Source organism: Lepidothrix coronata, unplaced genomic scaffold (genome assembly GCF_001604755.1).
Source record: "Lepidothrix coronata isolate B3197 unplaced genomic scaffold, Lepidothrix_coronata-1.0 Scaffold45, whole genome shotgun sequence".
Classification (NCBI taxonomy): domain Eukaryota; kingdom Metazoa; phylum Chordata; class Aves; order Passeriformes; family Pipridae; genus Lepidothrix; species Lepidothrix coronata.
Window position 1 is genome coordinate 2,434,342 of NW_016690225.1, and position 13,692 is coordinate 2,448,033.

At 36.9% G+C, this 13,692-nt stretch overlaps 1 protein-coding gene across 7 annotated transcripts in view; it reads right to left on the minus strand.

Annotated features, from left to right (window-relative positions):
• CSMD1 (CUB and Sushi multiple domains 1) overlaps positions 1 to 13,692 on the minus strand; it is a 1,090,193-nt gene that overhangs the window by 81,114 nt on the left and 995,387 nt on the right. For all 7 annotated transcript variants that reach the window (XM_017814555.1, XM_017814556.1, XM_017814554.1 and 4 more), the window contains 2 exons: positions 11,958 to 12,104; positions 204 to 392 (listed from right to left, as the gene is read on the minus strand). In XM_017814555.1, coding sequence (XP_017670044.1) covers positions 204 to 392; positions 11,958 to 12,104 — 336 coding nt within the window. The remainder of the gene's footprint in view (positions 1 to 203; positions 393 to 11,957; positions 12,105 to 13,692) is intronic.

Here is a 13,692-nt window from a genome sequence, read left to right on the forward strand (position 1 = left end):
TCTCTATTTGACTGCATGAATAGTTCTTAATGCTTCAACACTGCACATATTCAATACATAAGTCAATATGCATTTGGATAGACTCACAATACCAGTGTGTCTTTCAACATACAGCAGTATTGACAGTGCTGTATCCTTGTTTTGTGAAATATTCTGTGCAATGAAATTATAGAAGCATACTCAACAAGGAAGCATTATCTTACCTTGGCAGATTGGCACAGGAGAATCCCACTGATACATGCCATTCTGGTGGCGCCTACATGTTGCATTATTGTGACCAATCATTCTATAGCCGGGTTTGCAGTAATAGCGAACTTTACTTCCAGCGGGACCACCTGTTTTATTTACAATTCCACCATTCTTCAAGGTAGGGTTTAAGCTGCAATAAGGAGCTAAACACCAAAGAAGAGACATTATTAAAAACACATAAAATGCACTTAATGTGCAAAAATCACATTATTTATGACATGTACAACCTTTGAATACCACTGACATTGGTACTGAAAACTTTGGAATCTTCAGTGAAGATTCAGTCTACTTATGCGGAAGCATTATGAAGATCAAAAACATAATTTATTATCACAAACCAGTTTAAGTTATTGAACATGAGGAAGCTACAATCAAGAAACAGAGATTGTTCAGTGAGTTTGCTCAAGCTTCGTAAACAATCTACTTCACATTTGATAACTTTATAAATACAAAAATGTTCTTTGAGCTTCACAATATAAAAAACCAAACAGCTTTATTAAAAAAATCCAGTGCACTTAGACATCTAAGTCAAAATATAAAGATTTTGTCAAATATGTTAAAAAATTACATGATAAATAACAATACACTGATTCATCAGAGGCATTTTTTCATATTAAAATGCATTTAATTTTTTGGTACACGTTTCCTCAAAAATATTACTTGGCAATAGTATTATTTTTTTATTAAAATAATGTAACTTAACTCAGTGTAACTTCTTAAATGCTGAACTTATACTATATCTAAGGTAAGATAGAATGCATTTGTTTAAATCTAAGTTTTGAAATAAAAGTAAACGATGCTAAATTTTAATCGCTACTCTACTAGTATTTTTTACAGAGAGGTTTCCATGACCAGAATAGTCCACAAGAACTCGTTCTTGAGGACCAGGAATCAGAAAGGGAATGATTTCAGAAATGGAAAGAGATGTACAGGGACTGAGGGGATCTACGATATGGACTTTACAGTTATTTTGTATATACACATTGTATGTTTCCCCAGAATTTGTATCTCCCGGGCATGCCCGGGCTTGCCCGCTTCCCTGCTTCCCTCTCTGATTGGCTAGAGAAGCTACAGAGAGGAGACAGCCACCATTCGCCCTTTCCTTCCCCGGCTCCTCCCACATTCCTCCCCCTTTTTGCCTGTGTCCCTATCCCGATTTGTTCCCCCGTTTGTCTATCTCATGCTGCACCCCATGTTCTGGCCCTTTCCCCGCCTGAACTGATAAAAAGTCCTGTGCACGCCTCAATAAAGCATTCCATCTGCACCCCTACCTTGTCTCCAAACCCATTTGTGCTGTGTCACGGCCCCATCCACCCTCAGACTGTGACAACTTGTGACATATAAATGGAAATAATTAGACGTGGTGAGGAAGCAAAAAAAAGTACAACTTTTTTTGTGTCAAAAAGTGAGTAACAAAGACCATTTTTTTAAACAAGGTTGCAATGTGTGTATGTAAGGATGGAGTATGGTTATCCAAACTGGACACAGATCAAGCAAAAGTACAATATAGTTTGACACACGTGGAGTTTAACACAAATCTGTTTGTTGCATGCCAATATTTATCACTGGATAAAAGCAATGTAAAATAATTACCTTGACTTCATATTGGTGTGCAAGTCGCTGCATGTTTGCAGCAGGCATGTACCATGTCAAGCTTACAGAGATTAACATATTTTCAGGAGAAGCATGGTAGGACCATGGCTTTCTGAAAATAAATCTGATGGAACATCCACCACTGAAATAAGCCTGTGAACATTCTTCACAGGGAAGACAGTGTTGAACTCCACTGATAACTAAATGTCAATACCAAGGACACTGAGACTGCAACTACTGTTACAATACTAATTCCCTTCATCATACTGGAATGTGTCTTAGGTATACTGTGATGTTCATTTTATTTTCTGTAGAAAATTATTCGGTAGAAGTTGGGGTTTTATTTCACAAGTGCATAATTACAGATTTTGCTATACAGCTTTCAATATCTAGCTCTCTGGTTTTTGTTTTGTTTTGGGGTTTTTTTGGGGGTTTTTTGTTGTTTTTTTTTTATTATTTTTAATGTATATTTTGTCACCCTAAGGTGCACCTGTGGTATCCATTACTACCTAAAGAAGGATGTTTCTCTTCACTGACAGAGATCATAGAGTTGATTATATTCCTAACTGAAATGCTTCCTTTAAATATCTAGATTTGGATGCAGTGTATCAAAGTCAATATTTCTAAGAAATGCCACCCAATATAAGCAGGAAAACGAAATCCTATATTAAGGATGCTGAAAAATGCTGTCATCTGTTGAAATTCCATTATATACTTCTCAATTAAGCAGCATTATTTCTACTTGGAATATTATTTCTATATGTCCTTTCTCTTGGGGATTATTTAAAACAAAAATACTAAATCATAAAGGGAAAAATTAAAACTAGAATTAAAATTCATAAACCAGGATGGTCCAGTAAAACAATTGTCTAGGGTCATGTTCTGTGTCTCTTATAAGCACAGTGACATTCACTTGCATGGCTAACTAAATTACATTAATTATAAAATTACTCTTTAAATTTAATAGGGGATTTGACATTTAAAGAAACACAATAAACACAACTTTAATTTTCGTTACAAACTATTGAAGAAAAAATGATATTTTATTGCAAAACAAGCAGGTTACAACCAGTAAAGTCAGCTCCAGTAACCTCTTATGCACTATTTAATTTTAAATATCCTAGGAGATCTTAAGAATAGCAGGTGAGTCATAAACGCAACATACCATTCAGACAAAAGTCCAACTTTATTTCCTCACTGCTGCAATTCTAGACAGAAAATATTTGCCTGTAACTCAGTAATACAGAATAAAAATTTTAACCATACTCTTTTTCCTTATAGTAGCTTTAATTTCTTCTTTTTTCTTTTTCCCCTAAAATCATTTGATCTGGGCTAGTAATTCTTTTATTAAACTGCAAACATTTCAGTTATACTAACAGTAAATTCTTGGCTAGACATAAAAGCATAGGGATTTTTACCCAGAACAAGATCTTTAGCATAACAGGTTGTACTTATGTTCTGATTGGGTTTTTTTTAGCTGAGGTTAGTTTCAACAATATATATATCTATTTCCAGAGAGATGATCTTTAAAATTGCATGTAATATGGGACATTCAGGCTGCCAAATGACACAGAATGATGTCAAAATACTGAAAATTTCCTTGGGAGGCACAGGAGAAATCCATCAGTCATAATTGTTGCTTATGTTGTAACAATTAACAATACCCTGAGCCCGAAAGGAATAGTTTAAGCTCTCCAGCGAACTAAGTGGTGTTCAGAAAAAATCAAGCAAAAAAACTTTTGAACTAAGAAGAAGAAGTTGATATAAGAAAACAAGAGGAACACAAAACAATATCACTCAGAATTTACTTTAACATCACTTTGGCAATATTTAATTCCTAAAGGTTATTATTGCATATGACCTACAGAAAACTATATCCTCCCTTCCCACATATGTTGATGACTCCTGAATATCTGCTGCTTTCAACCATCTCTTCAATCTACTGTTACTAATGCTTACTTTTCCTGACAACCCAAGGTGAGTGAGTGGCAGCAGCTGCATGGAAACGGAAGAAATAGGGAAGAAGAGATCTGATAACCAAGATGTCTTGATAATGCTGTGTGGTCATCTGACATTGTTAAAGTTAAAGGCAGAGGTTCAAGTGTGAATATAAAACTCGGAGATGTGTTTGACGGGGAAGGGAGGTTATAACTGGAGAAAAGAGAGAAAGAATATTTGACACAAAGGTGCTGGTTTTAAAAGCCCAGGGGAACAATAGCCATGACAGATTACGCAATGAGATGAGAAATAGGAAGGGAGGGTTTGAAGGCTAAGAGTCAGTGATGAAAACAGATAAAGAGAAGGACTTGGTTAGCTATTAGAAGTGGCACCTAAAGGATGGATGTATCAGAGATTGAGATTAAGTTCAGATTAAAATGTGATGCAAGTAAATATATATATATGATTCAGTGAAAGAAACTGGAAAGAAAAATTCATAAAACTGGAATTGATTAGTGGGAGAGAGAGAAAGAGATCAGAGACAGGAGCAAGGAAAGACAAGGTTAACAAATTAGGGGAGACATTATAAAGAGAAAGCAAGGGAAATTAAGATGGGAAGCTAGAAGGGAAAGATTTGATGAAAGATGGATAAAGAACAACCTTATGCTCTTTGCCAGAGAACCATTAAAAGTATACCATGATTTGTAGGGAGGGGTAGGAAAAAGGTGGAGATCAAACAAAAAGGTTGGGTAGCACAGCTAGACTGGCTTGGTAGAGGTATTATGATGAGAATGAGTTTGGAACAAAGGTTTGGAACAAACAAGTTAGGGTGAATGGAACTACAAGAAGCAAGGTGAATTCCTTTAAGTACAATGAATAAACAGAGAGCAGTACAGAAAAGATCCTGTAGGAGGCACGTTTACGGGACGCTTGATGGAGCGTCCTGGGAGATGTAGTCCTGAATGTACTCCCACGCACATGGGCAGTGAGATACCCCATGGTGGTTGGTCAAGGGAATCACGTGTTACTTTGAGGTGCATATAAAAGGAAGTGTTTGCTTCCAATAAACGGATTTGTTTGTTGAACTCCCAATTAGCTGGGTCTGGGTCAGTGTGGGTTTATTTACTTATTATAATAATAAAGCCATGAGATCCCACATATCAGAAGGGGACTGTGCTCACAGAAGACCTACACAATTTCATGGCTGTTTAAATAGAGTCTCTGAAACCCATAATAACATGCATTTTGTGATATAAATCATACGTGTTTCGCTAACCTCTGTTTAAAACAGTTATTTAACATAGATTAGATCCACCTTCCATTCTTATAAAAATGTATGATAATGACATTTTAAAGTTGTGGCAGTAGACTGGTAGTATGTCAGAAACCAGCAATAAGGTTACAGGCAAGCAGTGCCTGTAGTCCTTATCTGTGTAAAAGCCCTACCAAAACTTAGCAAAGGCAGCATAATATTTATAGAAAAGGCTGATACTCAAAAGATTTTATTATGTCTAAGATATAGATAGCATGAAAAGAAGAAACACATTTGAAGCAAATTATCTAAAATTTTGAAGATGAATTTATTTTACAACTCTGAAAAATACACTTGTTGATACAGTGAAGGAATATTGATAAGACTCCATACAATGCATTCCCAACCTATAGTTTAGTTATTTTTAATCTGTTCTTTAAACTGAACTCCCTTTGGAGCCCAGGATGAAGCACACATAACATCTTCTAGCGTCAGGAACTGACATATTAACAGAAGAACCACACACAAGACAATAAATAAATGTCTGAAAACCTGAAGTGTAAACAAATGCTTGAAGAATGTCAGACTGAAAACTACAGCCACTGTTAGCTGAGTGAAAATTCTGAGCTTATGCAGAAAGCCATACAGCGTGGTCATAAAATATTGCAGCCTTGTGTCAAGGACCACTGGGATAAAATGTTGGTTTTCTCCCAGCCAGTTGCTGAGAGGAGAATCTGCCCTGGAATGTCATGAGGCTTAGCTGAAATAGGTGTAATGACAGACAAGTGCTCTCATCTAGGAATGGCAATGTTTTACCACAAAATGTGACAAACTTCTATGACCATTCCAGAGACCTAAGTAGCTTTACAGTTATGGATTTAATTTACTTTTCCAAATGACATAGCATCCACATTCCTTTAAGGCCTCTTAGATACCAGTATATTTTGCAAGGCAACAGACATTTTCAGCTCACTTATAATCAAAATATCCATTTGCAACTTGCAACTGAATACCAGCAGGGTAATAACTGCCTGGCTAAATCACATATAACTAGTCAATGGATGTGTGGACAGCAACACAGATAAACACTGATTTTGCATTTGCAGGACCACACTCTTCCTTAACAGAGCATATTCTCTTAATAGCTGGAACATTCAAACATCTGTGCTGAGGGTTTTTTTGCTGTTTGAGACACTCTGTCTAAGGGAAGTTCAGTTAAATAACTCCCAGTTAAAACTTAAAATTCCTTTAAACTGGATGTCCAAAACCCCCAGGGGATTTTGTAGGTTTCAGTCTCTACAGTAAATTATATAGTATTTTCTCTAAGAATTTATTTTAGCAAAGGGCCTGATTTCCCAGCAGTATCTTTGATCAATAGTAAAAAAACTAATACGAAGAAGATATTTCTAAGTATTCATAGAAATAATACTATGTTTGGAATTATAAATATACAAAAAACTTTCCTTCAAATCCTGTGATGCCTTTGTTTAGCTTACATGCTAAATTTTATGTTGACAGATAAAGAGTTACAGCTTAATACACTGTTTCCTTCTAACTTTTTTTTTTGGATACTTACTTGTCTTCATCATCATATTACCAGGGAATCTTAAGTCTTTATACTGCTATTCTTTAAATATTCAATGCGCTAGAGTGTTACCATAATTTTCACTTTAGACACTCTATACATAAGAAATCGGACACTGGCTTAAGTAATTAGGTAAGGTCACACAAGAAAATTAAACGTACCTCTTCTGATTACCAACCCATTTCCTTGATTAATAGACCATCCATTTCCCTTTGTAATGTACAGAATCAAAATGGAGAACACTACTCAACCAAGCAACAAGAAAGGATTGGGCTGTCATTCTTTTTCTTTTGCATTTTAGCTTTAAATCTAATAAATAAATAGCATGAAAACACAAGGTAAACTTGCAAAGGCCTATTCCCTTTTTAGTGATATAATTGTAAATGTCTACCCCTCCAAAAACTAAACATCTAACTAAATAACCTGCTATTTATAGGACAGACTTTCTTACTGCTGATTCAAAATTTATAAATGATCCTGCATATTTGTCTTGATTCAAATTACTGTATAAACTTCCACTGTGACCTTCCTGCTGTATTTATTACAGCAAATCACCACGTACAAGTTTAGGAACCAGAGAAGAAAAAATTATACAGAATCTGATGAACTTCTTTGTACAGTTCCCTTGTTACTTATAACCAGCTACTGGAAAATGTAAAGACAAACCAATCAATAGCTTTTTCTTTTAAATTGAAATGGAGAGGGAGTAGGAACAGTAGTTTCCCATGTACAAAGTTTGAAAATAACATGAAATGAATGGTGAAGAATTATGCTTCTCACAAAAATATGTGAGGTTAAAAGAACATAGTTAAGGTGTGTTGGCTTCGCCCTGATGCCAGGTGCCCACCAAAGCTGCTCAATTGCTCCCCTTCTCAGCTGCACAGGGGAGAGAAAAATATAATGGAAGGCTTGTGGGTTGAGATAAGGACAGGAAGAGATCACTCTCAGTTACCCTCCTGGGCAAAACAGATTCGGCTTGGTGAAATTAATTTAACTTATTACCAATCAAATCAAAGTAGAATAATGCAAAATAAAACTAAATATTAAAAGTCTTCCCCCTTGCCAACCTCCTTCCCCTGCTTTTCTCCAGGTCTTCTGGTTTATCTAGGAGAGAGTTCATTTTCTTCATAGTCACTAATATGAGGCTGGGTTTTGGATTTGTGCTAAAAATAGTGTCGATAATACAGGGATGCTATTGCTGAGCAGCACTTACAGAGTCAAGGCCTTTTCTGCTCCTCACACCACTCCACCAGTGAGGAGGCTACCGGTGCACAAGGATTTGGGAGGGGACACAGCTGGGACAGCTGACCTGAACTGACCAAAGGGACAGTCCACAACATATGATGTCATGCTCAACAATAAAAGGTGCAGGAAGAAGAAGGAAGGAGAGATGTTTGGCATTATGGTGTTTGTCTTCCCAAGTCTCCATTAAGTGTGATGGAGCCCTGCATTTCTGGAGATGACTGAACACCTGTCAATGGGAAGTAGTGAATGAATTCCCTGTTTTGATTTGATTGCATGTGCAGCCTTTATTTTATCTATTAAACTTTATATGTTTATCTTATCCAACATGTTTTCTCATTTTTACTCTTTTGATTCTCTACCTCATCCTTCATCCTGCTGGGGGGGGGAGTGAGCAAGCAGCTGGGTGTGGCTTAGTGGCCTGCTGGAGTTAAAGAGCAATGTAGGGCTCAAATGGGTGTTGCAGTCAGTTTATCACACATTGTTCCTGCCGCTCCTTTCTCCTTTGAAGGAGTATCCTTAACACTCTTTCCCTGCTCCAGCATGGTGTCCCTCCCACAGGAGACAGTCTTCTATGAACCTGTCCAATGTGAGTCTTTCCCACAGGCTACAGTTCCTTACGATCTGCTCCAGCACAGATCCCTTCCATACGGTGAGGTCCTTCAGGAACAGACTGCTCCAGTTCAGGTCCCCCATGGAGTCACAAGTTCTGCCAGCAAATCTGCTCCAGTGTGGGCTTTTCTCTCCATGTGTCCACAGGTCCTGACAGGAGTCTTCTGCACCATAGGTTTCTCATGATGTCACAGCTTCCTTCAGACCTGCTCTAGCATGGGGTCCTCCGGGGGCTGCAGGGGGACAACCTGCCCTGCACCCTGGTCTTCACCACAGTCTGCAAGAGAATCTCTGCTCTGGCACTTAAATCACCTCCAGCACCTTCTTCTTTACTGGCCTTGGTGTCTGCAGAGTCCTCACTTGCACATATTCTCACTCCTTTCTTCTGGCTGCTGCTGAGTTGTTTTTTTTTTCTCTTCTTAAGTACATTATTGCAGAGGCACTACCACCATGGCTGATGGGCTTGGATGTAGCCAGCAGCCAGTCTGTCTTGGAACTGGTTGGACTTGGCTCCATTAGACATGGTGGAAACTTCTGACAGCTTCTCACAGAAGCCACAGTTGTAGCCCCCCCGCCACAAAAATCTGGCCACTCAAACCCAATATAGAGACCTATGGTGGGGTTTGTAATACATACATCTACATATATCTAGTTCTATTGGCAGGAAATTACAAAGCAGCTAAGTAACCACTTGCTTTTTTTACTTTTGAATGACTAACCAAAAGTTAAACAAAAGCCTGTAAATGTTACAGAGGCAATGTCAACTTGAAAAGTAGCAAGTGAAGTACCCAACTGGTTCCCAAGTCCTTGTACCTCCACCGGGTATGCCAGGTACTGTAGTGCACTCTCGTTCTTTCTACTGCTACTTAAAAAAGAAACTTCTTCTTTTCTATGCTTTTATCCTAGCTTTCCTGGGTAGGAATATGCTGCAGGGTTATAAATCATTGAGGGAGAAAAACCAAGAAGCATGTTCTTCAGGAGTCTTTCAAAGCAGTTTCAAACTTTCATCTCTTATAGAGTGGGTTTCCTAGCCTGGGCTCAGCCAGTTCCACTTTCTGCACTCACAGATCTTCCCTATTTGTAATATACTGCACAGTTTGGGTAGAAACCAGCTGCACCAGGAAGTCAAGTTCAAGCACTACAAAAGCATTAAAAAAAAAGATATTTCAGCACACAAGACCTTTTCCTTTTTTTTTTTTTCTTCCATTTTAGTGACTTTACCATACTATATCCCTTTCAAAGAAAAAAAAGGCATTACTTCCCTAGAGCTGCAAGAAAATCTAACTGATGCTTCCCCTCCTGGCTTCATTATGCCATACAGATACTCCATAGACTAAGAAAGAGATCATTTAATATCTAGGTGTTAGTGCAGTTAGAAAATGCCTTATTTAGACTAAAATCGTGCTAGTGCCTCTATAATATGTCAAAGCCCTTAAAAGAATACCCCTCCTCTGTAATGCTACAGCTTTTTTCTACTGAGATTTAGTGAAAAGCCTTAAACCACAAGATAGAAAACATACCATTAATATTAGACAAACAGCTTACACAACTAAAGTTGTACGCTAAAGAAAATATTAAAGCTTCTATACTTTTGAACAGTGAATAAAATTTGTATCTACAAATGATATCTAGTTGTGACAAAGCTACAATTTACAAAATTTTGTGCACCGGCGTAGCTGGAGAAGAGAAGGGTTATGGGAGGGCAGTAATTCATTTCAATAGGTTCTTCATTATGTGGAAGCCTGCTGGCTCAGTCACAGCTGCCACAGTATCAATAGCCTTTTTAGGATCTTGTATTTTTCCTATTTTCATGATGTTGCTCTCCCTCATTAAGATTCAAATCCAATTGTTTATGCTGCCGCTCACTGTTACTCTTCTTTCATGCTGATTATTTCCATTGAATCTCATGTAAAATGTACAGAAGTTTAGAGAAAAATGCAGGCAGTGACTGCTAGTGAAGTGGAAAAAGCTAAACTGTTGTTTGTTCCTAAAACATAGCCATAAGGATTGCATATCTGTCTCCAGCCTCCCAATTTTATTTTTGCAGCTAGTGCCATAATAATTGATGAATTGAGCTTAGCAATTAGACAGACCACTTCTTCACTACTGCAAAATGTGTTTTGTGTACAAGCAAAGGTATAAAATAATTTCCCCAAATTCCTCAAAAATAAGGCTCCTTAATAATTTGATACTTACAAAACAAATCCTTCACATGAAGTCTACTCTTGTGACCCTGATATTGCTTCTTCACTTTGAATTAATAACTGAAGGCCCACTCCCTTCATTGCCACACGTTTGAGGCTGTGGTTTTCTTTGTTTGCTCTTGAACACTCTCAATCCATCTAAGTCCTGCAATTGCTTTTTCACTATGAAAAACTAGGTGAATCTCCAGTATGCTTGAAAACAACTTTCCTTTCCATCTCTCAGTTTCAATCTGTCTGTAGTAATATTTCAAAGACTTCTTGCAAGCTGGAGATAATGCTTTTACTGACTCCTTTTTTTCCTGACTGCTCACAGTTCTGCTTATAGTTCTTAAATCCCCCAAACAATGATTATTATGCTCTGAGCTGAGCCCTGATCTTCTGTTTCAACAACAAGAGAAACTTGAGTTAGGCAGGCAGTGCATGGATGGTACAGAAAAGAAGTGAGCTTTAACATGACTAAATGGGAGATACTTGGTGCTTGATGAAATGTTCTGCTAAAACATTCTTAATATTCCTTTCTCTAATTCATACTGACAATTATTAAGAACCAAAATTAACACACACAATCTTTACATTGCTAATCAAGTCCAAACACAAAAAAGTGCAAATGTTAATGACAGCAATTGTCACCTCTCTCTCTCTCTCTCACACACACTATTTACATCATGTAAATGATCCCTAAACCAAGTCTTTTAGTACCATTGTAGATGTATGGGTGGAAAGATCTTAAACAGACTGAAAACTGAGTAAGGGTCATTATGTCTAATCCAGTACTGCAATACACTTTTTCTAATTTTTTTTATTAATAAGGGAAATAATTTTGACACTAGTTAGATGGACTGTTTACATATTTTCATGTCACCACAATGCCAGATTCATATGCAGCCTGTTGAAGAGATGAGAGATTCCTCCCCCATCCCAGTTTTCCATTTATTTGTACATGAAGAAAAACACAGTATTGAGAGTTGTGAATTGCAACTCTAGGAAATGGTAAACCTAAGAGCTATCCTTACTACTACATTTCAAAGGCCTCATACCAGGTCTGATAAGACAAGAGAGCAGGTGCAGAGAGAAGTATTAATTGGAGAAGCATTAATCTGGAGATCTTTGGCACACTAGAAAAAAATGGAGAGATCAAGTTCTGTGCTTACCTTAAAAAACAGAATGATTAAACATCCTTAAAATGTACATTATCATAAATTATCTTCATGGTTTTAAGTGCAGCTGGTCGATAGTATTTATAGCCACAAAGTACAATTTAATGGAACGCTTTAGTAGTTACCTGAGTAACGGATCTTGAATCCTTTCTTGCTGGTTGCATGATCTGTTGACCAGCGGAGATAGAGCTGATTCATTTTGCTTGTGAAGTTCAGTTGCCCAGTATGATTCCCACTTAAAGCAACCAGTAAAGGGCTTTGCCCAGAAGAACCTTCAGAGATGAAAAAAGAAACTATTGAAGTTTTAAAGTGCAATGAGTTTAAGTGAATGTGAACACAATAGGATAGGAAATAAGCTGACATTTTCAGAGAAATAATTAACAGATCTCTATTAAAACTGTCCATCTGGTTTCAGGTTTTCATTAGAGGGCACAATAAAAGATATTGGTACAAACAAATAGAAATATAAACCAATATATTTTTGTGATTTTGCCACAAACACTGAAAAAAATATGTTCTGGCACTAGACTGCTATCTTCACCGCAATAAAACCATAAAAGCACAAAAAATTATTTGTGGGGCTAATTATATAATAGAACAACATATATGCAAGAGAAAAAAAATATACGTCAATCCAATCTCTAAACAAAAGCTTTCTAAAACATGAAATGGCATCTTTTTCCTCCATATGAATGTTGCGTTTTCTCCAGCTGAACTGTTCCCCTTCATATGCACACTATGCTTTTGCTCCATGTTTTTTCAAGTCTAGGAGAGCCATGTTCAACCAACATTATCTTGGTCACAGTTGCTATTACAAATAAAGAGCTGCTTCATTCACTTTTTTTGCTGAGTTTGAACAGCTGCAGCCTAATCAGTTCTTATGTTACATGAAAATACAAAAATAAAACTGAATTAAATGACACCTAAAAATTGAATGCAATTGTTGTCAGCCTCCTCCTCCCCCAGTCCAGTAAAAAAAACCCAAACGTGTATTTTCTCACTGCGACATTTCGGGTACAAAAGGGAGGCTATAGAAGCCACAACAAACCATAAATATTAAGACCACCTCCCAGTTCTTAGGAACTGCAGTTCAGTCACCATAATGACAATATTACAACTAAATAACTATTACTAAACATCTTCTAAATAATAAATGCATATACAAAATAAGAACAAATAAGCATAGCTTTAGGTACAGGTTGCCCAGCATGCCCTCATCAAAATGCTTGGTGACATGTTTGTTTATCATATTAGGGAGTAAGTGTAGGGAGTTAGTGTTTAACAATTACAGTGTAGGATAAACAATAAAGAATGCTAAAGTCAATTCTTATTTTTGCTTGAAAAAATGATTCAGAATGTGACATTTCACTCAGTTACTCTGTGCTTCACTCTCGTTTTTTGTAAAATCGGTTTAATACACGTGTTACAGTTGGGAATGTATATGTTCTTTCTAAATTCTCAAATAAAGGGACTAAAAGAGCACAGTTACTAATAAAGGCCCACTACATACAACAAGGTGAGAATCCTTATTAGTGACCATTAAATTAGTTTAGAGCATCATATGCCACGCCACATTTTTTAGTCATTGGGAGATTAGAGGATTGATTCAATGTATTTTAGTTTGCTTTGTTTTTCTTGGAGTTGAGTTTCAGTTTCTTTACCTTACCTAGCAGGCAGCTGTTCAGATGGTCTTCAGGAAGGTCAGCAACATGACTTAGGTGTTCTTGAGTATGACATTTTTTTAATTATTGTTTCAGAATTTGTCTATATAAGGAAATAAAAACTCAACTTCTGCTGCAGTGATGTCATATGATGCTTTTCTGAATATTAGGAAAAAGTTGACATTTCCTTCTATTTTCA